Source organism: Prunus mume, linkage group LG7 (assembly GCF_029339155.1).
Source record: "Prunus mume cultivar Tortuosa linkage group LG7, ASM2933915v1, whole genome shotgun sequence".
Lineage (NCBI taxonomy): Eukaryota > Viridiplantae > Streptophyta > Magnoliopsida > Rosales > Rosaceae > Prunus > Prunus mume.
Window position 1 is genome coordinate 15,255,915 of NC_142704.1, and position 26,344 is coordinate 15,282,258.

At 34.1% G+C, this 26,344-nt stretch overlaps 1 protein-coding gene across 1 annotated transcript; it reads left to right on the forward strand.

The window, feature by feature from the left end:
• The first annotated feature begins 12,953 nt into the window (after positions 1-12,953).
• Positions 12,954-13,993, forward strand: LOC103336909 (C2H2 and C2HC zinc fingers superfamily protein). The gene has a single exon (XM_008240045.2). It carries the CDS (start codon positions 13,075-13,077, stop codon positions 13,795-13,797), a length of 723 nt encoding a protein of 240 aa, XP_008238267.1. The 5' UTR covers positions 12,954-13,074; the 3' UTR covers positions 13,798-13,993.
• Positions 13,994-26,344: the final 12,351 nt, after the last annotated feature.

Below are 26,344 nucleotides of genomic sequence, written 5' to 3' on the forward strand. Positions count from 1 at the left end.
CTCTTGTGCGTTTCTCCCTTATTATATGCTGGAATCTTCTTACCTTAAAACCGTTGTCTGAATTATTTGTTTTGGTAACACTAATAGGCAAATTTCTTGCATCCAATGCAAATACTATTTATAGATCAATTGATCTTCATTCATATACTATTTATTTATCATTTTTAAAAAATTCTAAAAAACTGTATATTTTTATTATAATTAAGTTAGACTGCAAATTGGTGGCACTCCTATCAGACGATGGTTCAATTGGCTTAGCTAGCCACAAGGAGTCTAGTTCGCAAAATAACTTACTCGTAATGGGAATAACACTAGTCAATAACACAATCTAGGGTCTTGAGATTTTAAGGGCCCTGTGACAATCACAAATGTATACAATCACATCATTGACTCAAACCTGGACGATGGTTCAGTTGGCCTAGCTAGCCACAAGGAGGTCTAGTTCAGCACAAAAACTTACTCGTAACGGGAATAACACTAGTCAATAACACAATGACATCTGTCCTGAGATTTTAAGGGCCCTGTGATAATAAAAAATGTATACAATCACATCACTGACTCAAATCTGGGCCTTGTACGAAGAGATATGCACTAAACCAACTTCACCAAATACACTTTTGTGTCAATTTACTGCACACTAGAGTATATATACAAGTTTTATGATATTAATATAAAGTATAAAAAAATCGGGAGCCCTGTGCAGTGGCGCCACTTGCACCATGCCAGGACCGCCGTTGAATGACACATGGAAAAGTTATCCCTGTTACGTGAAAGTCTTTTTCCAAGTTCAGACTAAAAATTACAACACCTAAGAGTTGTTCTGGAATCTTTGATTCAATTTGACTTTTAATGAGAAAGATAAGGTCAACAGTCAGTGTTGTTATATAACCAAATGCCAAATCATCAACTATTGCACTTGATCACAATACTTACAAGAAAGGGCACACCCAATTATGCATATATATATATAATATATATATATATATATATAACCATAAAGTTTTCACTAGGTGCGGAAGCCTAACCTTTTGGACAATTATCTGCATCAAGAAGTGGAACATCTCTTTCTAATCTTACTCTCCCTATCTATTCAAGCTCTTTTGTCCCACCAGTGCTGGCCTTAAGATATTTGCCTTCAGCAACAATCTATCAAATAATAAGAGAATATAAGGTCGTAAGAAACCCTTGAAGCTCATCTGTGAATCCCTCTAAATAATTCTTGAGGCTCTTATCACCTATGTTGAGATCATGCACAACCGACAAGCGAGTTGTGCTTTAGTCTAATCCTGCCATGTGGCAGTTTGGCGTAAGATTTTATTTGCTCCCACGTTGCCCTTTTCTCCTCTTCCCAGCCCACGTTGGTGGGTAGAGGAAAATAAATACAGCAACTTATATATTGCATAAAAACCAACAAACTTGTATAGTGCATAAAAAATAGAGCAAGTTCTTCATGTTGTGTCACTAAAAGTGCCAATATGGGCCCACACCAGACTTGACTTATGCATTGTACTTTTTTTGTAAATTTTTTACAACTTCATTTCAATCTTTTTTACAATTATGTATATATTGACAAGATTTATTATTTGTTGGAAAAAAATGTCAATAATTTTATTTGAAGTACATTTAAATAGAAAATGGCTAGATTGTTAGGTTTTAAAAATTGAAACTTGAAAAGCAAAATTAATATTTTATTTACAAAAAAAAAAAATTTTTTTTTAATATATATTATTAGAGAAAAGAAATAGAGTTGAAGATAAGATATAAATATAATAATATTATGTATTATTTTATTCTTAAATAAATATAATTTAATAAATGGGCTTCAGGCCATCACAGCCCACCCAAATATATGCGTTGTGCCATGTTGGGTCTTACTTAATAAGCCCGTGCTCAGCCTGGCCCGGTTCATTTGATACCTCTAGTATAAGGGCAGCAACTCTTGTGATGTCAAGCAAATGTCTTCCTCTGACAGCATGTAATTCAAGTGGTATTTAAAAATTTCAAAAATAAGCAAATGAAGAGGTGCATTTAGATTTTTGTTCTCTTTCGTTTTGAGATTAAATAAACAGTCATCATCTTTCCAAGGAAGCTAATTTTCAAGTAGCAACAAGTTATTTCTAACTGTCGATAACATCCATGGTGTTCACTGCCCACTTTGTTGGTCTCAACTATAAAATGCACAAAAGAGTCCTAACTTTCGTTTAATTGATAGTCATAAGTGGGAGAACATTGGGAAATTGCTTCAAAATTGTTTGATTGATTGGGGTTATGGGAAGGTACTCAAAATTATTGCGAATAATGTGGCTGCCAATACTAAGGTAATTGAGTATGTGAGGAAGAAAGTAAATTGGTGGAAAGATTCAAATAGTGTGTTAGAATGAGGGTTTGAAGAGATTAGAAAGCTCTATTGTGGCAATTCGTAATGTAGTGAAGTATGTAAGGTGAGGACCTTCTCGATTGAGTTACTTCAAAAAGCGTGTTGAAAAGACAAAATATAGTGCAAACCGGTGGTGATGGATATGCCCATTAGGTGGAACTCTACTTATTTGATGCTTGAAGCAGCATTGAAATTTCGAAAAGGTTTTGATAGGATGGAAGATGAACCCGATTCTTCTAACTTAATGTACTTCAAGGAAAAAGGAGAGGAAGATGAACTAAAGGATGAGCGAAATGAAGAAATGAAAGAAAATGGAAAAGAAAGGGCAAGGCTAAGAGGATGGAGTCACCTAGTGAAGAAGATTGGGACAAGTTGTGACATTTGTGATATTTTGAAGACCTTCTATGATGCTAACTTGAAAATTTCAACTTCTTTGCATCCAACATCACATACAAGCTTCCATGACTTGATTGTCATAGATTGGGAGATTCGGGACTTATATAGACAAGATGTTACAACTCCTATTAAAGCAAGGGCAACCATGGACACAATTTTAAATGATATGGCATCATCGATGAAGAAGAAATATGATAAATATTAGGGTGAACTTCATAAAATAAACCCATTTTTTATGATAGAAGTTGTGATTGATCCCCGGTTCAAGCTTCGCAATTTGAAGCACATCTTTGAGGAAATATTTGTAGATGATGAAGACCTGTATATTTAAAATATATATTTTGGGGATGAAATATTTTACTATTATTTAGTTTATAAAATAGATTTATTTTTTTAGAAGTATGCACTCTAGTTAAAGGTGACTTTGCACTCTAGTTAAAGTTGACTTGGAAAGCTAGAGTCTTTTATTTCTAAAGTGATTTACATATTTATTAAGGTGCTTGTAAGCACAATAGCAACCTACAAGTGTCAAAATGATTAGATAAATGCTAAAGATATTCAAGCTTAAGGTGGATTTCCTTAGCAAGAGGTGTTTGATTGATATTATGTCTCACCCAATCAATAGCATGAGGTGCGATTCAAGTGTTTGTAGGTGACACTATTATTTTCCCCTCATTATCCTTATATCTTATCTTTAAAGTACTTGAAAATATTGGTGTTTGACTTCTATGGTATTACTATAGAAATTAGTTGAGGGATTATCTTGCCATTTCTTCAAGGGATTCCATCATCGAGGTGAGTGGTTTATGTAATGTGTTAAAAAATTCTTATTTTGTGATAAATATGAAAATATGAATTCTCATAGATTTGTTATATTTTCAAATATCTTTCTATTTCAAGTCAAGCATATCTAATTTGGTACAATTTTTAACATGATATATATGAGGAATGCTAATCAAACTCACTTTAGGAGAGTCTGAAATAAGAATCGCTCTATTTTCACTCCATGTGGCTAGTATGAACTCAAAATTCAAAGTTTTATTTAGAGCTAGTAAAAATCATTGATATTTCCCATTGCTAATAAATGTAAATTGTTATATACAACAAATAGTGTTGTTTTCTGAAAATAGCCTGTATTCTCAAAAACATCCATAACCAACTATTTGGACTGAAGCATTGCAGTGAAATACATATTTCTTCTTCTTTTTTGTCGAAACAAGAAAAGTACATCTCGAAATCCAAATGAAATCAGATGATTAAACAACAAAATATTGAGATCAATAAGTCCTAAAAGGTTGATTTAATTGAGTATTCTTTATTTGGAGTATTTCCATCCTTTAAAGCTCAGCACCATGCTTGTAATTGTTCAATTGAATGGGGTAATAGTTTCATTGTTATTTCAGCATTTATTAAGTGTATTTGAATATGATTTTCCCTATTTTAATGTATCTTAACTCAAATTATTTGATTTCCTTTTTTCTATTTTGTAGAATTGGGAAGTAAAAAGATTATGGCAAGTTTGAACAAGACTTTCCTTCCCTAATATGAATGAGGATTTCATGGGAGGTTTGATTTCTTTTCTTCTATCTTGTTTTTAAGAATAATGGATTGATTTTTTGGCTCATTTGAATGGAATATGAATATTGGTGCATCTGTATATACCGATGTCGTTAGTGCATATGCCATTAGCATGATTTTGGTTGTTTGATGGAATTTCAAATAGAAGTATAATCTTTGATTTATTGAATCTTAATACTTGAAGGCATTACCTTCTCTCTTTGCAACTCATTTTTAACTTATACAAGTGTGTTGCAGGCATTAGAAAAAAGAATAATTTCACAGGCATTACCTTTCTCTCTTCTTTTTTATTTTTTATTTTAAATTTCTTTGAATGCTTAAGCTAACAATGTTAATTTCCCTCCCTAGTATGATGTGTTGATGGATTGGTGGCTCAATGATGGATGTGTTGCATTTGATGTAGGTTGATAGATAGATCTGTTGTTGGTGAATTTTTTTTTTGGGGTGTGTTTTGGACCTTCTTGTTGTGTTTTGTATGTTTTGGATCTTATTGTTGTGTTTTGTACGTTTTGGACCTTGTTTGTGATGTGTTTCATTTGTTTAAACTTTAAATGGCAGCTCCTTTATGGGTTGTAATTATAAGCAAAAGTATAATATGGTGCTGTATGAGTATTTTTTGTTATGGTTTGTAAAAATTATAATGATTTTATGTTCTATTTCCTTAGCAACTGATATGTTGGATGATGATTGTGGTTGACTTAGTTTAGAAACTTAAAATGTTGATTTATACTTGAATTTACATTTTTGGGCTTCTATACGTACTCTAAAACGAAATGGGCTTTATGATATTTGAATTGTGATTGATTTAGTCTAGAAACTTCGTATGTTTATACTTGAATTTTGACTTTTATACATACTCTAAAACAAAATGGGCTTTTATACATACTCAATCTCAAACTGATCAAACCTGCAAAATCGAATCGAATCAAATCTTGTTCGGGTCAGCCCATCTTAGTTTTATGTCGAAATTTCCCCTACTCAATCCCAATCGTGGATGGTTGACTTCACTAGTTCGGTCTCTATTTTAGGCCTTGAGCCGGATCGAATCAAAATGTGCCCAGAGCTAGAGCAAATAACTTCATAAGCTCTTTAGTTTATATCTCAACTGAACCGGCATATGGGTTGTCTCTTCCTAACCCATCAAAAATGATTTCCAAATAGAAAGTGGTTCAACAAAAGTCCAAGACCATATCTCATAGTACTTTCCTCTAGCGAAATGGTCCTACCAAACTAGTTTTGCTGTTGTGTTGTGCTAGTCCATTTCTTTTTGTCCTTTTTTAAAAGAAAAAAATTAATTAATTTTTTTATTGGAATGTGTGCTAGATATTGTCATTGGCTCCACAACAAATTGTCATTTACCACTTTTCACTTTGAAAAACTTCCTTTTCCTTTGTTCACTAGTCCTTTTTTCCTTTGAAAACTCTTGATTTTACTACACATGGAGTAAAGAAGAGGAAAAGTGAAGCAACATACCAAAAAAAAGGGAGAACTATCCCTCGATGAAAGATATGTAGAAAAAGCAAGAGAATGAAGGTGTTTCAAGTATGCACTTTCGAAATCTTGTTTGAGTCTCCCATTTTCTTGGTAAGTTTTCCATATTGCACTTGTTGTCTATTGTTACTCTACTGTCTCAAACTTCTTTGTGGGTTGCTCACATGTTTTGGTAAATATGGAACAAACTAGGAAGAAACCAAGAATAAATAAAGAAAATAAATCATTGCACTATCTTGGTAAATTTGTGGCTGATCTGTTAACAAAGTTCCTCAAAAGCCACACATTTATATATGAAAATTACTCGCCTCTCTAACCCATATGGTATGTTGTCCATTAATTTTGGTATAATTGCACACACTTTGTTCTTTTGTTTTAATAATAATTTTAACTGATTTCTAAACTTATTAATTTTTTTATTTAAAAAAAAAGTAGGGTTAATTACTCAACTAGTCTTCAAACTTATACCCAATTTACATTTTGGTCCCTCAATTAAATTATTCGTTCAAATGATCCATCAACTCTATATTATTTGGTCCATTGGTTCTACTGTTACATTATGTCAATGTTGTCGTTAAATGTAAGGGTAAAACCGTCCATAACCGTCCTATGTTCCCCAAATAGGTGATAAAGTAGTGATAAATAGGTGAGAAAGTAATGATGCAGTGGTGATACTGTGGTGATAAAGAGGTGACAGAAATTGTTGTCTTGTGTTTACTTTTGGTTTCTTGTTTTGTTTCATTTGTTCTATTTTTCTTTACTCTTTTCTAGTATCCTAATTGTATTTTACCATTGTCCCATTAAAATCTCTCTACAGTCCCGCATGATCTCCTATGCAAATGCCAGACCCTTTAGATTTGAAGTGATGTGGATGTAGCACGGAAGTTTCAAAGATTTTGTGACTCAAAAATGAGGGCAGACTCCTAGTTATGCTCTTGATAAGTCCTATGGGTTAATTGCTCCTCTAAAATAGTGGAACCAAAATATTTTTGGCCACTTCAAACAAAAGAAAGCTCTTATTCTAGCTAGATTGGCTAGTATTCAAAAAGCCTTATGTTAAAGACCAAATAGGTTTTTGTCTCAATTGGAGGATTCCTTGGTACTAGATTATAATGCTTTGCTTGATGTTGTATTAATAATTGGCAGGCACAAATTAATGTGTTAATCATCCAATTAAAAATACCCTCAAGTGTACAAATCTATTGGAGTATATATTTATAAATACGGGATTGTTCCAACGAGGAATTGGAGGCTTATACGAAGTTATAGTTTGAGCACGTAAAGAACACTTATTTAACACAACACAAAGGTAAAATACAATTAGGATACTAGAAATGAATAAAGAAAAGTAGAAGAAATGAAACAAAACAAGAAACCAAAGGTAAACACAAATAGCAATTTCTATCACCCCTTTACCACCACTGTATCACCACTTTATCACCTATTTGGGGAACATAAGATGGTTATTGACGGTTTTACCCTTACATTTGACGACAACATTGACATAATGTAACGGTAGACCAATTGACCAAATAATATAGAGTTGATGGACCATTTGAGCGAATAATTTAATTGAGGGACCAAAATGTAAATTAGGTATAAGTTTGAGGACCATTTGAGTAATTAGCATACTTTTCTCGGAAAACCCTAAAACATCTCTGAAGGTGAAACTATGCGCTTGCACTGCAACTGCCACCCTTACAACAACTGAAGGCTTTTGCACGATCTTTAGGCATGTGACGTCATTCTACGTGGCCTTATTCACAGATGTTATATTAAAGGGATTGAAAGACTCGTCGTGAGATTGCATTGCAACAGGCCCACCACTTAATTCTAGTATGCTTGTACTTCATACTTAGTGAGGAATGACCCTAACATGTCACATTGAGGGGCTATCACATGTATTTTGATAAGAATAAAGGGGCATCTTCATCGACAATGTATTACCTAAGGGAGAGGGAACGAGACTCGCTTAAGGACACAATGTGCAACTCAGATTAAGCTAGCATGCATATAGTCCTATGTTGAGATCATGTGCAACAGACACGCGAGTTGTGCTTTATTCTAATCCTGCCACGTGGTGGTTGGAGTCAAATTTTATTTGTTCCCACAGAACTTCCTTAATTAAGGGAAGAATGGTGCCTAGCCCATACCCTAATTAAGGGGAGATGTGGTGTTTGAGCATGGCCAAAAGTGCTGATTGCAGGGGGAACCAACTAGCAAAGAGCAAATGACATCTAACGAGAGTTAGGAATGCATTTAATGTAAGATCCATCCATGTGTTGACACCTGGCCCTGGCAGTCTAGTTAATCCCAAAGTCCTACTCTTTCCCACATTGGAAAAATAACATATTCTAGAGTTGTTGTAAGAGCTCTTGGACACCTTTCTCTTACGAACCTATTTTTATAGGCAAGTTCTACCTATGGGTTCTTAACAATTGGTATAAGAGTTAGGTCATTACACAACTAGCTCACTTCCATGGAATGGGTGACTATAGGATGAATTAAAATGATCGGTCTTATATATGGGCATGATATCGGGTCATTGAATATTGGTAGTTGAGTGAAGCCGCCACAAGTCGATTTTACTGGCAAAATCTACCCATGGGTTCTTAACAGATGACCTCATACCAACTTTCAGTTGTCTTTGATTTAGTCGGTAGGATTAGGCCAAGGCGACCATATACGGAAGCTGAGCCGAGTATGTAGTATCGCGGCCCATCCATAGTTGTCAACTTCATTAAGTGTAGTGGTCGGTCGGGCAAGACTATTTGAGTCAACCATGGTCTGTAAGGCCCCGTTTGGTTCATGGGAAAGGAGACTTGGGGATGAGAAATCAATTGTTTTCCCATGTTTGGTAAGTCCATGCATGGGAAATCATTGCCTGGTCCATGAGAAAGTAAGGGGGAAAGTGAAGTCATCCTCCAAACTTGGGTTTTGTTTTCCTTCCTCATGAGAAAGTTTGGGAAAATGAGCCAATATTAAATAAACATTTTTCATTACCATTTTATCCCCATTAACAATTTAGAATTACAATATATCATTAAATGCTTTCTTTTTTTTATTTGATTTAATATGGGTATAATTGAAAATTTATACAAACTTTGTTTTCCATTCCTATTCAAAACAAATATGGGAAAACAAATATGAGAAATGGAAATAAAGTGAATATTTCTCCAGTTACTTTCCCAGCATTACCAAATGTGGGAAATGAATCTTCTATTTCTCATCCCATTGGGAAATGACATGGGAAATAATTTCCCCTCAAATTCATTCCGTGAACCAAACAGGACTTAAGGGATTACAACCCCTAATTCTCGATCGAAGGTGGTCGAGTTAGTCGGGTCTTGTTCGACCAAGTGATGAGGCACTGCTAACTGGGCCGTCCATGTGGCATATCATTAGTGGTCAATCAGCTTAAATGGGATGAAATATATGCCAACAACTTAGATTTTTGTAGTGCTATTACGTTATTGTTCTGGGACATCACGGATTCTTTATTGTTACACATTTTTCATAAATAAATAAATAATATATTTACACATTTGTAGTAATATCATTAATGCTATAATTATTTAAGTAGATTTATAATATAATTAATTAAAATAAAACTATAAATTATACACATGAATTTTGAGTATATGCATTTAGAAATTGTGCATTAATCCGTATTTCACTACGATAACACATCACTTATATTTTCCCTTGGCCTTTTATCTTTAGTGATGTCCCCTATCTTTGTCTTAATTGAGCATTTTAGCCTCTAACTTACCATGCATCACGAATATTCTATTGGATGATAAGACCAATATTAATCCGATGGGTGAATGTGACAGATACATATACTAGCTTAATAGACAAACCTCGTTATTCACTAGATAATAAAGAAAAAGAAATGATTTAAAATTATCACACAGTTTAAGCACTTGAAGTCAAAGCACTTTAAAATATTCTCTTCCACTAATTATAGTAGGATATGGTAATTACCAAATAAAATAAGCAACTAAGAATGTGTTACAAGTAAAAGAGCTAGCTCATCCCTGTCGGTCTAATTAGTCGCGCAGACTGGAGACGATGCAAACAATGTTATGAAAAAGTAAGATATTAAGTTTTATTGGTTTAGTCGTTGGTGGAAAAAGCTATGTCAAAACACTTGATCAGCTTTCAGCTTGTTTAAGAGAGATATGATAATTAATCAATTCTTAATCACTAGGTTAAAATAATGTAATTGGTTTAGTCTTTGTCTTTGTATGATCATAATTTAAAGGGTGGAAAACAATCTGTTTGCAGAGGACAACAAGAAGAATAACAAAGAAGAGAATTTAAGAAGAAGATGACAAGTGCAGACACTGAATCATAAGTTGTATATATGACAGTCCACATCCAAGTGGAGTACGTTGGACATACGTTTATTTGATTGATTTGAACTTTGGTAATTAATTAGGCAATTTGGCCTCCTTAAAGGAGAGAAAATTTAAAGAGAACAAAAATAAGTCTTCATATTCCATTTTGGCCTCCTTTGAATGTGAAAAAAAAAGTTTGCTATGGCATCCTTAAATTTTTAAATAGGGTTATTTACTCGAATGGTCCTTAAATTTATACTCGAGTTGCATTTTGGTCATTCAACTAAATTATTAGTTCAAATGGTACATCAACTCTTTATTAATCGTTGGTACTACCATTACATTTTTTGTTAAATTTAGTCATGTGAGTAGCACATGCTACATTTGTAGGGGTAAATAAGACTCTTTGACAGCTAAAAATATAAAAATATATGATTTAAAATTAATTAAAATTTTCTTCATTTTTTAAATTAATTAGAAACTATAAAAGAATAAAAAACAAAAAAAAAAGTAACCTAAACAAAATCCAACCCACCCAATAAATGTTTGAAGAGAGAAATAGAGGGAGAACGGAGGAAGGGACATGAAGGGAGGGGAAGACATGAAGGGAGAGGGGGGGTGGGGTGCTGGGGCAATGGTTATTGAGCTCGGGGTTGGGAGGTGGGAGAGGCAAACAAGTTTTTTTTTTCTTTTGATTTTTAGTTTTGTAATTATTTACTATTTTATTTAACTGGACTGTTTTACCGTTATATGTGACGGCAATATTGACAAAATATAACAGTAGGACCAATGTATGATTAATAAAGAGTTGGTGGACCATTTGAACCAATAATTTAATTGAGGGATCAAAATGCAATCCGATTATAAATTTAAGGACCATTTGAGTAAATAACCCTTTTAAATATTATATATATGCCCAATCCTTATATGAGTTTGGTAAATAACTAAGAGCCATAATAAAGGATGATGTGAAGAAAAACATAAATATTGTCACATGTACTATCACACAATGCTTCCGAGAATCAGAACCTTTTCCTACCTTGCTTGGCCTTTTACCAAAACAAAAAAACGGTGTTTAGTTGCTGGCTTCCTAGATTTGTTGGTTTTGAGACATTACTAAAGCATGTTTTACGTTCGAGGTGTTGAAGAATACACGAGTCTTACATCGGAAACTTTAACAAAATAGAAAGTCTCATATAATAAATGGTTCCACTCCTAATAACATCGAGGCCTTTTGTATAAAACCTCACACTTGTTAAACATGTGGTTAAGTTGGGGAAAATATCGATGTTGTTAGTGGTGGGCCAAGAGTCCGTCTCTTTGAAATCTTAACATGGTATCAGAGCGGGTCGGTTGACTGGGCCCGATTAAACCCAAATCAAAGAAACTCATAATCAAACAAAAAACCCCAAATTGAATCAAATTTAAAAATTTAAAAAAAAAAAGAAAAAAAGAAAAAAAGAAAAAAAAAAGTGACCAATGTGGAATTGGTTGCACGTGTGGCCCACTAAAAAGTAGTCCCACGTGAGGAGGAGTGTTGAAGAATACACGAGTCCCACATCGGAAACTTAACAAAATATAAAGTCTTATATAATAAATGGTTGCACTCCTAATAACATCGAGGCTTTTTGTATAAAAACCCACACCTGCTAAACAGGTGATTAAGTTGGGGACAATATCGATGTTGCTAGTGGTGGACCAAGGGTACGTACGTCCCTTTGAAATCTTAACATGAGGATTGACACCGATCAAATCAACATAGTACCAGAAAAATGGTGTCTAGTTTGGATATATTCATTTTCTTCTTTTTTCTACTTATGGTATTACATGATTGCATCACCCATGATAAATTGATTCTAAACAAGCTTAAACTTGTTGGCGCTTGTAGCTCGAATGATAATGAACTTTTACCTTCACAATTAATTAACCTTAGAATCTCTCACATGTAACTTACTTTACTGCCCATTTAATGAGATGTGTCATTTTGTTTCCAACCGAGCCAAAAAAATTTCTGGATGTCTCTGATTAAACGAAGTCATTGTAATTTTGCTTCAGTTTCCCTAGTACAAATTCATCACTTAGATCTCGGAATTGTCAATTAGAATACAAAATAGGAATCTTAATTAAGCATGTATCATGTATCACTTAGGCCTTCAAGTTAACATATTTAAATTAAACATGCAACAAAGGACTCACTAGTGTAGTAATTTAGAGCAATTGCTCCTTCCTAGAAAAGCTCATGGGTTCGAGTCTTAACAATATCGTGTAGTGTGTGTGAAATTAGTATATTATCTTTGCATTTCTCAATAGGAAATATCCTCTTTTTTTTTTAAAATAAAAAAAGAAGCTAACATATTTAAATTAATTCCAGATATTTGAATTAGTCACATAAGAAAGAATGAACTCTAAAGTGAACCATACAAAGAACATATATGGCATGCCTAATCAATTAATGCCCCAAGAAACTTCATCAGCATTACCAGTTGTTTAAATTCCAAGTAGTACTTAATTTCCTCTTAATTTCTCATGAACCCCTGTTGTCTTATTAGCTCTATAAACTATCTTAAAATCTGACCCACAAGTTGTGCTTGGGATATTTGAACCAGTAAACACACGTATGGATTGACGTTGAAGCCAAAGTTAACTGTCCTGCTATACAGAACACAGCTAGTGGAGGTGGCGTAAGTTATTTTAATCTCTATTGTGCTAAAGTACAACTGCTTGTTGCCCAACTTTGGTGATACACTCGAGTGTTAGGGTTTCATTTTGTCTCTACTCTCCCTCTCCTCAGCCTATCCCCTTATTTAACCCATTTCACATTTGGTTCCACATCAACTCCTGCCATCAATATCTCCATATCTTAAATGTTTGTACAAGTACCATTCTACCATGGCTGAGCTTGGCCTTCTCTCCTTGACCGAGCTCCAAAAATTGGCTCTATCACAACAAAATCAAAACCAATCGCAATTATTAAACCCTAGCTTGCCCCCCAAAGCCTGGATGTGGAACCCTAAGCCAGCTCAAGAACCCGAAGATGACTCGTGGGAAGTGAGAGCCTTTGCAGAGGATACCGGTAATGTAATGGGCACCACTTGGCCTCCAAGGTCTTACACTTGCACATTTTGTAGAAGGGAATTCCGGTCCGCCCAAGCCCTAGGCGGCCACATGAATGTGCACCGCCGTGACCGCGCCCGGCTCCACCAATCTAATCCTCCGATCAACCCGGCATCAGCCTCATCCGCTTCCACTTCCTCATTCATAATCCCAACTCAAGAATTTGTCAATGCAAATGGTGGGTTATGCCTGGTTTACCAATTGCCAAGCCCTAGTAGTATCAATGGCGCATCCTTCAACACTGCCACAACTTTGATGAGCTCAAGTTCACATGGCGTTGAGCAATCACCATCCACTCTCCTTTCAATCTCACCCAATATTCCACCTCATGACTACTTAGCATCAGTTGTGCCACCAGGAACCAATTCCCAATATTGTCACTCAAGCAAATCAGCTGATGATCCGGAACCCTCAACACCTGAGACCGAAAATGGCAATTTTGAAGAGCTTGATTTAGAGCTTCGCCTTGGCCATGGCCGACCAACAGTACCATCTTGACCAAACAAGAGATTAAGGATCAAAATACATGGCGTGTGTCTGCAGCAGTTGGAGGAAGAGATCGTGTGCCATATATTGATGTGTAAGATTATACAGTGCTAGTACTCTGGCCAGCTTTCATAGAAATTATCTGTTTGAGATTTTTTTTGGTTTTTTAATTATTTTCATGGTTGGTATAATTAGTTTTTGTGTGTGAGATTGAAGAAAGCTGCAAATGGAAGAGAAAGAGAAAGCTATGAAAGACATATATCTTATAAAATAAATACAAAGACAGAAATTATGTATATTATATATATCATGTGAAAGAAATTGAATAGCTATTTAGGTTTTTTTTTTTTTTTTTTTTTTTTTTTGGAGTAGTGGTGCAGTGAGATAAAAGCTTGGCAGTGCAGTGTCATTTTCTGTTACACAGATTTCTGAGTAAATTGGGTCTACAGTGCTGTCCCTAGGCATACATTTCCGTGGGGATTATTTCTATCACGTAATGCTTATTTGATTCGCTCCTCTTCTTTCCACAAACCACAGAAATGCCACTTCAAAAAATTTCAAAACCCGAAGTTCTGCTTTGATCCTTTGATTGGTTGGCCTGCCATTAATATCAGATGGTAAATATTCATTTATGATCGATCAATTCATGGAGGAGAGAGTAATTGTTTATCAGTTATACGTACGATCACCACTTTCACTTTGCACCACAAAAGAAGTTGGGAAAGGAGACGAGTCAATTGATTTCAAATTAAGAGCTCTTATCAACACCACTCTTGCGGTTGAAGTAAGTCCATGTTTAGCACATTCGTGTAATTAAACAATTTTAAGGTCTTCCTTTCTTTCTGGTTTAGTGTACCATTTTGTTCTATCGTAAATAGATTTTTATCGTGGCGTAGTTAAAAATAAAAATAAAAATTTCGGCCCATTAAATGAAAATGTTTTAAGACCATCAAACAAATCCATATACTTTAATAAAAAAACAACATAATAAGTGCTTTTGTAGTACAAAGTGTTTTAAGTTAATTATGTTGAAGAATGTAAAATCTATGTTCGGAAAACTTGAATGGTTATTAGCTACTAAAAAAATCGATGCCCTTTTGTGGTATAGTAGTATTAGAGACACCAACTTTTTAGATATTAACTGATATGACATTGTTTAATTTGTTTCGTGTCTAGCTGCACCTTAGAGCATACTTATTCACATCAAATAAAAACTGACACATCAGTTATTAATCAAACGCGTTGCAGTTATCTATGCACCTATGAGGTTCTATGTTCGAATCCCCTATCTCTCAATATCTCTTGTATATAATAAAAAGAGGTTGTCCCACACGAGGGGTGTATTAAAGAATGTAAAGCCCCATATCAGACACGTGACAAAACAAATACAATACATAAATGAAGGGTTCCATTACTACTACCATCGATACCTTTTGTGATAAAACTCAACACCGTGTGATTAAGTTGTAGATAATATCCATGTTGGGCATCCAAGTGCCAACACAAACCCTATTTCCAGACACAAATACAATATAGGTGTCTCCAAGTGCCAATGCAAACTCTATATATGGACACAAATACCCATGCTCGTTGACATTTTTTTAGTGAACCAATTGATAGTGGGCCACTCATTCGTCTCTCTGAATCATGACAAACTACAGTAACCATCTCCATTGGAGCCTCTTGAAAACATAATAATTAATGGGAGTTGATTTTCCCACTCTCGTTTTATTCACTTATACTTCTTTTTTGTTATAATAAGAAGTATTTTAGAAAAAAAAGGAAGTGTAAGTGGATAAAAGAGAATGGAAAAATCAGACACCCTAATTAATTTCATTCTTGGACAACCATTAAGTCATCAATTGGGATTAAGAATGACGGGTTAAACAAGTGATATATGCTATAGTTCAGATACACAGATGAGGCCCCTCCCCTCTTCCTTTCTTGATCTGAAGCCCCTCATTTATTTGAGGAATTGCACTTTATTTTGTTTTCTTACTCTTTATTTTTTATTTTTTTATTTTTTTCCTGGAAGAGATCTCTAAGTATATATAACTCAAATATAGCAAGCGATTTATATACTAATGTTTTTGCGAAAACGAAAAGAAGAAAAACTGTGTAACAGCTGCTTTTGTATTGAAATTGTGTATATTCCCACGACCAAAGTCCGAGTAAAATATTAATTCAAAAACATTTGAGTAGAGACACACAAATGCACATTACAAATTCTACAGTGATCTTTTTCCTGCAAGCCTACAATACTCGAACAGTGATAGTTGGACTAGCTACGAGCCCGCTATAGCTAGGTTCCAACCCTAGGCCTGGCGTACTTGTACCTTTACTTCCATTACAAAAGCTAGCTGGCTGTACCTTTTTCAGAAACTCAGATTTCCTTAAAGCCAAAATAAAGCAAACATTCCCCTACGAATTATCTGGTAAATTCTCAAGTTTTCTCATCAGGTCATTCTTCTGTATACATATTTATATATATATATATATTCTTAACAGTGGATTCTTTACCATACTACCAATACAGCTATAGGCATCTTAGGCTTCTCTATCACTCCACAAGTATTCATTCGCTGCCAACGTAGAGTTATTGATGATGTGGTCCATCTTTTTCTTTTTTTTTAAATTAAAAAAAAGAAAAAAAAAAAAAACCAATAGTTGAAAGTAGCTAGAAAGAAGAGGAAGGTTTCTCTCACATACCATCAAGTGTCATAGGGTTTCAAACTTGGTCAAAGTTTTTCACTGGACTAGATCCCATTGGCTATGTGGTCCATCTTCAGATTCGACGTATCAATACAATGGTTCAGAATTCAAAATGCTAGCAATTATTAAGGACTCATATGTACCATAGAGTGATATTAGATGGATCTCTTTAAAATCATATCATTGGCAAATAGACTTGTAAGAAAATAGCTATCATCTTCTTCACAGATAGGCTTGAAAACCTACGTACAACCACAGAGCTCTCAAATCTTCTTCACACCAACCTTGATATTTTAAAATAGATCCAGGCTCCTTGTTTCTCTCTCTGTCTCATACTTCTAATCCCTAGGATCCTTCTTTTCTGTTTCAGTACTTTTTGTAATATCGATGGGTGATATGGTAAGGTTTACCTGAAGATTAATGAGAGTTAATTGAGAACTTCATTGCCATTAAAAATCACAGGCAAACAAAGAGGAGTAGGATAGGTGGGTACTGACCAAACAAAAGCACAATCTGAGTTGATGCAAAATTTTAATATGATATTAAGGAAAAGAAAATACATCCTTAACCCAGTGTTTTGAGGAGAGGTTTTGCTCAATAATTGTAAGCTGCACGATTTTGCACTTGATGACACCATAATTATTGTGAAAAGGTTAGCAAGGTTAGGAGATTACTTAGGTTAGTATAGAGGATCAGCCACAATACCCTGTAGATTGAATAAATATTTTTCCCCAAGGGGCTTATGGCTCAAGTATATCCTAGGCACTTCGGTCCTGTGTTCGAATCTTCCCTTACTTTAATAACGTTTGTACTAAAAAATAAATAAATAATTTTCCACTAGGGTCCAAGACCCTGCCAATTTAATAGCCGGCTTAATGATCCTTGAAACCTACCAATTTTGTTAGCTTGCTATCCCAGAGAGAAAGGTACTTGCAGTCAGCCTTATAACATCAAGAAGAACCTTCATGTTAGCCTCACAACTAGCTTATAAGATGCACCAGACAACCCCACTTAAAATACTTGAAAACCTTCGTAACAATATAATTACACAGAAAAAGAAAACCAGAAAAAAAAAACTTTAATTACTGCGATTCTGAAGTTCTCAAAATGCCAATGGTAATGATAATGGTTGGACCACTCTTGATTGATACCCCTTCCACATAGCAGTGATAAGGCATTGGTATTCGAGATTATGTTCCGATACAGAATTATTCAAATATTGTGCTTTGTCAAACCTTTTCGAGCCAAATATATATTAAGAAGAAATAAATTGAGAAAATGATCAAATATTAGTTAGGGTTAGGGTTCGAATATTTTGTAACCCTAAACCCCGAAGGTAAATAATTAAAAACAACTTTAATACTTATTGATAAGAGTACTTTTTCAGAGGGAAAAGTCCATACATTCAAATTATAGCACTTGTCTAGATAATTTGAAACTCTTGTTTACCAGATGATGTATGCTACAATCACATACAAAATTTCTCATACCTTACCCTGTTACGGCCCCTACCATTATATCCCTAGCTAGACAAAATCCAGCTAAGAAAGTGCATACTTCATGATTTCTAATTTCTTGGCTTCATCTATGCATACAATGCTCGGTCCCCTCTTTCACAGTTCCCTCTCCTGTGGATGCATGTTGTGCAGGTATAGATGCTAACTTAGTCTGGATCTCTAACAACCATGAATATTTCAGTGTCCACTGTTCATTGGAGATGCTCTTAATTTTTGTTTTTTTGTTTTTCGGTCGAGAGAGATGCTCTTAGGTTTAGTATGTAAAACGAGAGCTCTATTTTAATTTAAGCACATGTACCCGTAAATCTCATAATAACCAGCTCTGCTATGGGGTTTGGTGCGATTGTTAAAAGCAGTGTGTGGGAGAAGTAGGTCGGAGGTGAAGTCGTGGTCACTGCATGGGCTCAGATTCCCAGCCACACCAATCACTATAATCATTGCATCTCTCTTATCCTAATCTGCATGGAAAAAAGCTGTCTATCTTTTTCTTCTCTTTTTCCTGCACAATAGACTGTTACTAATAGTGACACTTCTTCTTAGCTTTGCTAAGACAAAAAATCCCCACAGAGATTTTGTGCAACGACAGAATTAAAATCCCATGTGCATCTGTTCAACCTAGGTTTAGGTGAATATTTGAAAATTATTATTTAATTTACATGGTCGGAATATTTATTGGTCTTCAGATTATATATATGAGCTAGCTAAGAGGTAATTTTGCTTTTCCTATTAGGCTAGACAAGGAAGGACCCGACATAGCTAGAACCTGGACCACTTTATAATGTGTATTTATCACTAAACTGTTTTGTTTTCCTATTTACTTTTACTTTTCTTTTTCTAAAAAAAATAAAAGAAAAAACGACCTTCACTTGGTTTTAATATACTTTTTTTCTTTCTCCCTTAGTTTCCTTCTATAGATGACAAACCCTAGCTGTCACGAACCAGATTCGAAAATAAGGAATATTCCCAAATTATGGTGTGAGTCATACCATAGTCATAGAGAATAAAATCTTACAACCATGATATGATGAGAAAAAGAGCCACAAATAAATACAAATTTACTTAACAACACAGAATCAAAGTCGCAGTAACTCGTAGTTAATTATACACTTAAGATCTTTATCAAACCGTTGACTACTTACAAAAGTTAATTACACAAATCAACAGCAAAAGCCTAGTAGCTTGGTTGAAACCCTCTTCCTCAAACTTCGCTTTGAATCCTGCACAATCTATTAGGGTATGAGCATTCTAATACCCAGTAGAGTACCGTCAAACCCCTCAAGGTCAACTATCACAGTTAATCAAAGTGTCATGCATCAAACAACACAAGATATAGAAATTATGCAACCATACCAGATAAATAAATTTGCATATGCAGTGATGCCATGAACTCACTCCCTTCTAATCCCATTAATTCATATATTAGGGCAATAAGCCTGCATGTCCCATACCATGTGTTTTACAACTGTGGCTCCGAATACCCTAAAATATGAACTAGCGCCCGTCCGTCCCTTAACCCATTTTTCTTTTGTTTACGAATTTCTCAACTTTCACTTTTCATTAGAGGTTCTGCTCCCATCACCTCAATATATTCAAGCCCTGCTCCCGTCACCTGAATATATTCCACATTTTTATTTACTCAGATATTTCTAAGGCCTTCTCCCACCCCTTAGATATACGTCAAACGACACACACACACCTCAAACACCACTGTCTTTAAGATGCATATGTAATACATAGCAAACATCATTTATTTATGTTGAATAGGATTATAGATAAACAATAATATTTCAAATTTAATCACATGAATAATAATATTAACTCAACATCAAATAAAATCCATGAAGAAACATCAATAATGATATTCAAATAACATAATATTCATCGAGCAAAGCAACAATAATTTTCATATTATATAAGCACCAAGATTAAAAGTGACATAGCCCAATCATCAGGAAATCAGGAAACCCTACCTCGTGTCTAAGAAGCTAAAATGATGAAATTACCCTTCAGAGGTTGCCGGGTTCTCTCCCGTTCCTAGATTTGAAAAATAAATAACATAAATGAAGTTAGAAAATCTAATTTTATAAAAACGAGCAAACTTGTAGTTTTGAAGCTTATTCCCTCTAGTTTCTAATCCAACAAACCATACTCAAAACGGAGCTAAAACGAATGAGAAAACTAGCTCCAAAGTTGGACTCGTGGCTGGTTTTTTGCAGGAAACATATTTTTTTCCAAATTTTTCACATGTGTTTGACGTATCAAAACTCAACCAAATTCGACTAAACTAATTTTATTTTTTTGTTCCTTGTCATGTCTAGTTTAAAACCCAGCAAATAGATTCCTCAAACACTCAAAGGATTGGGAGAAAAAGAGAGCCAAAGTGAGGCTCACAGGCTGAAAATTTCCAGAAAATGACATTTTTCAGATTTGGTTCAAAGTTGTTTCCAACCATTCTAACACCTCCAAGTTGTTCCTAAGACTTCTAAAACACTTCTAAACTTCATACCTATCAATAAAACTCACCAAAAACTCAAAATGACACCAAAATCAACAACACCCACACTTGAAAAATTTCTCTATCTACCCAACCCGAAATTAGAAATTCAACCTCTTCCAATTCAATTTTTCTTAACACTCTCAAATTATTCTTTAAGAGATTAAAATCGCACAATCACAAGGTTAAAACCAAATTTTTCGAAATTAACTCACCTTAGAGATTTTTATTTTATTTTTTCCTTCCTCCTATTCTCCTTTCTCTTCCTCACCCAAATTTCTTTTCTTTCATTCCCAAACTTATCCTAGTTTATGCTATTAATATCCTTAGCCTAGACTAGTTGACTCGCCTCCAATAGATGAACAACTCATCCCAAAATTAGATTTTGAAGAGAAGTAAGAGGGAAAGGGGGGAAGAATGAAGAGAATAACAAAGGCTTTACACATTCCTTTTTTTTTTTTTTGAATTTATAACTCATAATTAAGTTAAATAATTTTTTTTTAATATCATTTATTTTTTCCTAGATGTTACACTAGCCATTACAGCTTCCACCATTCCCAAATTTGTCACGGTGTGCCCTTTCTGAACGGACTCGTTCAGCAAAGTCTTTGCGCCTTTCTATAAAATCTGTAATTTCCGCTTCTGCAGCGCCTTTATGTCATGTCTTGTCTCATAATATTTGTCAGTGCCTTACACAAGGGCAAGAGATTAGGTCCCACGTTTCATAATCCAATTTAGGTTTCTTTTTAAATTAAAAATAAAAATCCAAAAATTTTTTTAAATTTTTTTTTAAAAAAATGACGTGTGGGCTTCGGAATTCATTGTGGGTCGGGTTTCACTTTGTCTGAAAGTGGGTTAATTTCATTGTGGGCTTTGGGCTTCAAGTTTTTTTTGGGTTTCAATTTGCGTTTAGGGCTTACTGTTTCATTTTTTTTTTTATTTGTTTGTTTGTTTTGTAATTTTTATTTTGTAATTATTTTATTTTATTTTTGTATTTTAATTCTTGTGTGTTTTGTGATTTTTATTTTCTTTAATACCTTTCATTTGTTGTTATGACATTGCTTGTTTCTAAGTTTTAAACATTGAGGACAATATTCATTTCTAGGTTTGGGGGTATTGGAGTTTAGCAAGTAAATTTGGTTTTTCTTAATTTTTTTTTATAAATATTTTTGCTTGTTTTTCTTTTCTTTTTTTTATTTGAGTCTTGTTTTGTTTTTGTTTTTAAGTCACTTTCCAAACACATATGATGAGATTGTGATAAATGCTTGCATGACTTAAATAAAAATTAGAATTTTTTTTTTGTTTATAAAAAAAATAAATAAATAATTGGCATTGTTCTAGCATGATATGTTTGAAACCTTCTTTACACTTGCCATTTGTTTCATATTTTTCCAATTAAAGGATTCGCATGATCTAAAGAATTGTATTAAGCATAAATTAGACTTATATAACCAAATAAAGCGAGCTTTTGAGACTTGTACTTCAATTCATGAGTGTTATACACATACTCTTATTTTCTTGTCATCAAAGTTGTTATTTGATCTCATTATTTATTGATTTGGTTGAACACTTAAAAGTCATTCATTCTTATGCAATTTGATTTCATGACATTTAAGAAATGATATTAAGTCCCTCTTTGGATCGTTTGTGCCTTTCAAGCTAACCTTATGCATGCTTAAGCATGATTTTCCATTGTCAACCATTTTGAGCCTACATGTAAACCTTTTCTTTCATTTAACCAACTATATTTCCTCTCCTTAGTCTGAAAAACAAATATTTACCTTTCTAAAGAACTCATGAGCTTTAATTAGGATGTGTTTTTCATACTAAGTTTGGGAAGGGGTGTTTCATTTTGGGAAAAAAAAAATTCACACAATTGGTGAAAGAAAAGAGAAAAGTTGTGATTAAGTGGTGGTTGAATGAAATTTCGTATTTGGGTTTCTTTATTGGCCTCAAAATAAATTGGTGTTTGTTCAATTAGAAGAATAGAGGTATAAGGAGTTTTGATCATGTAAAAAAAAAAAAAAATCTCATTGTGATGATTCGAAGTCTTAGAAACAATTGTCTTATGCTTTGAGTTCCTTGGACTTTGTTTTATTCATACCTTTCATTTCTTACTCACCTTACACCCTCTGCACCATTACAACCTATGTTAAAGACGTAAATTGATCTTAAATGTCATGTGGTTGAATTGCATCCATTTTCTTACTTCTAAGTGTTTGGCATCCTTCTTGAGATCACATTAATGTAAGTTCTTCATCTTTCTATTTCGAGTTAAGTCCTTATTGGTTTAACTCTAATCTCATGTTTATAACTGAGTGATGCATTGTAGTCCTCTTCTGAGTGATTCATTTGTGAGAGGACAACTTTGGTGAGATTTGAAGTTAAATTTGTCCTTGGTACGATTTTTGAAATTGTGTGAAAATTAAGATTGGGGAATTTGTTGCATTTGGCTATCACACTACTACACTTTGAGCACGTTGTGTTTTGAACATTGCCACCTTGTGAATAATGTCTAAAACTGAGCTTTTATTGTTAAAACTTTTGAGTCGTGTGCATGAGTCATTTCTCTTTGGAAAATGTTCGGAAATATTGTTTTGAGTTTTTATTTTATTTTATTTTTGTTTTGTTTTTATTTTTGTTTTTGTTTTATTTTGTTTTTATTTTTGCTTAAGGACTATAACAAATTCTAATAAGTTTTCTAACCACTTTGTTTTGTAGAGTCAGTAAAACGTTTGTGAGTATCGTATCTGTTAAACCCTCAGGAGACACAACTCCTCCTACTAGGGATGCCTAGAGGTTTAAACGCTTGTTGCATACACTCAATGTAATTGAGTTACCTACGAAAGTGGTCTAATTAACTTCTTATTTTGTTTTCCTTTTGTTTTGCTCGAGGACTAGAAAAATCTAGGTTTGGGGGTATTTGATCGGTGCATAATTACATATCATTGTGTATCCTTCTAGCTTATGATTTGGTTATGTTTTTGAGTTAAACTTGTGCTTTTGACCATCTTTTATCTTTGTTTCAGTGTATTAAGCTTGGGACTCATTTAATGCATTTTGGAGTCAAGCGAGCTCAAAACTGTGTACGCACTAGGAAGAACCAGATAATGAGCCATACATCATTAGAAAGATGCGGAAGTCTAGTTTCTAGAGAATTTTACGGTTCATGATTCCGAGTCTTCTAGAGAAAGTTATACAAGTTTTGGCAGCTTAAGGTCAAATTCGGCAGCATCTGCATTACTAGGCCAAAATTCACATTTGAAGGTCTTTGTTTTCCTTGAGTTGGGCTGCATGTGCTTGGAAAGATAAAACAAAGAGCTTCAAAATTCATATTTTTCCATATTTTTCCGGTTGGAGTAACAAGCCCAAAAGAAGACTGCAATGCATTGTCATGCATGACATTGCATGAGCTAATTGTTTGTGGTGGGATTTGTTAGTGAAATTTTGCAGCAGCCAAATGAATTAAAAGAAGATGAAGTGGGAGCTACAACGTAAGCCTAAAGACAAGAGAAATTGTTTTCAATTGCAATAGTGTGTTAGGAGAAGTGAGTCTGATTAGTGCACTCAATTGTATAATTAGATTCTTACTTCTCCTAGGCCTATAAATAGTGAGGTTCTCCAAGCTTGTAAACACCCCCAAGGGGGGGAGCTCTCAAACACTTTCTAGAGCTCCCCTCCCTTCTCTCCCTCAAATTCTCTTAGTTTTCCTTTCTAGTTTTCAACAGTTGTAACAAAATCGTTTTGCTAAATTTTTCTTCAAGTTTTTGAGTTCTAATTTAATTTTCATTGTAATGTAATTTCTTAGTTTTCAAGTTTGATTCGTTTCCAAGTTTTAATTATGGTTTTTGTTCTTATTCATTATGCTTATAAGTTAATATGCTAGTTTGAATGATTGATCACCATTAAGGCTTGCATGTTAGCTATCTTGGTTTGAATTAAGAGTACACACCATACTTCAATTCGAATTGAACTATGAATAGGAAGGGTGTGTATAAAATTCGACAATCGGGATTAGATACATACTTGGTTGCTTAAAATGTTCTTCTATGCTTAATGGATTCCTAATGCTTAATTTTAGGTTAGACAACAGATGATCAAATTAGGGAATTATGAATACAAGGTTAAGGCCAGACACCATGGCTTAATCATACTTTAGCTAGAATCAATCTGTTAATCTGAATTGAACTTGGTAACTTATTTGCTTGAATTAGTTATTTTCTTTCTTTCTTGTTTTAATCTTTGTAGTTTTCATAATCATCTATAAACATTGTTTCCATTTTTGTTTATACAGGGAATCGAATTGAATCAATCTATCATCAATCTTCGTGGAATCGACCTCGCACTTACATATGTTATACTACCGAGCTACTCGTGCATTTGTCAGTATCACAAGTTGAGGATGCAGCTGAATCCATTTTGGTGCAGCTGATCCAACGACAACAATTGACCTTGTTGGAATTGATGAGATAGACAAAAATTGAACATGCTGGAATGAAATCTCAGTTTCATATTCGATCCATGTGAGTTAATATCAAGTACAAATCAAGTAACACAGCCAATTAATTTAAGTTATGAATTTATATAATTCAATCATGAAGACATGACTTAATAACAATCCAATTCTCATATCCATACATCTAATACATAGTCTCACTAGAAAGTAATAGGGGCTAAATTGTTTGGTGCAGATAAGCTCCTAAGATCTACAAAATATAAACATAAATACATTAAAACATTATGCAAGTATATATATACATCATTAAATCACATAAAAATATAAATTAATAACTTACTCAATCGATTCATAAAACTCCATCTGTTGAATGGTTGGCTCATACTCTAAAGAGAAGATGTCATCTAACTTTAACTAATTTTCAGCACAAATGGAGGCCTCCATAATCCTAGGAGCCAATGATGCATAAAGGGAATTGACTACTCAACCACCTGTGCTAAAGCATGATTTTGAAGCTACAGTTGATACCGAGATGACAAGTACATTCTTTGCAATAAGTGATAGCGTACCTCGGATGTTTAACCTCATTCAATTTCCACCAATTCAAAATATCAAAGTCGTCCATTACTTTTTCAATAGGATCGGTTATGTACCTATCAATTGCCTTCGTGTCCTTCGTCCTCGGTGCATAGTAGTGATACTACTAACTCTATTAGTTTTACTAGTAGTACTAGATTCATAACTTTGAGTGGGTGGTGGTTGTGGAATAGCACACTCTTCATGGAGTTCCATTATAAGATCTTTTACCTTATTCTTCTTCCTAGTAGCATATTCTAACTTTTCATACCTATTCTTCAACACAAACTCTAAGTTTCTCAACTTGTATCGAGGATCAAGCACAAGTGCTACCAACAAAAGTTGATTCACTTTATGAACATCACCCCAATACTTCTCAAATTTTCTTCTTCATGCTTTGTGTCATATCATTCAATACCTTGGAAGTGTGGCTTTCGATTTCCATCATATCATCTCCAATAACCAAATCCGCAGTTTCACATTCCATTGCAATCAAGTCATGAAAGGTGGTGTGGGAAGCTAGATGTAAAGAAAGATTCATCTTCAATGAGGCTTTATAAAACACCTTTAGAAAGTTGACCAAAAAAAAAAAACATTTGGTGGTCCTCTCCCATTCTCACAAAAGGCTTTTTCAAACCTCAAAGAGGCATTCCAATATTATATGTGTAGAATTCCACCTAGTTTGCACATCCAACACTAGAAGCCCTTTATAATCAATTTGTTCATTCTTGACACAAGTCTAAAATTCCTCTAACCTTTGTAGAGGTGCTCTTACATACTTAACTGCATTCCTAATAGACAATA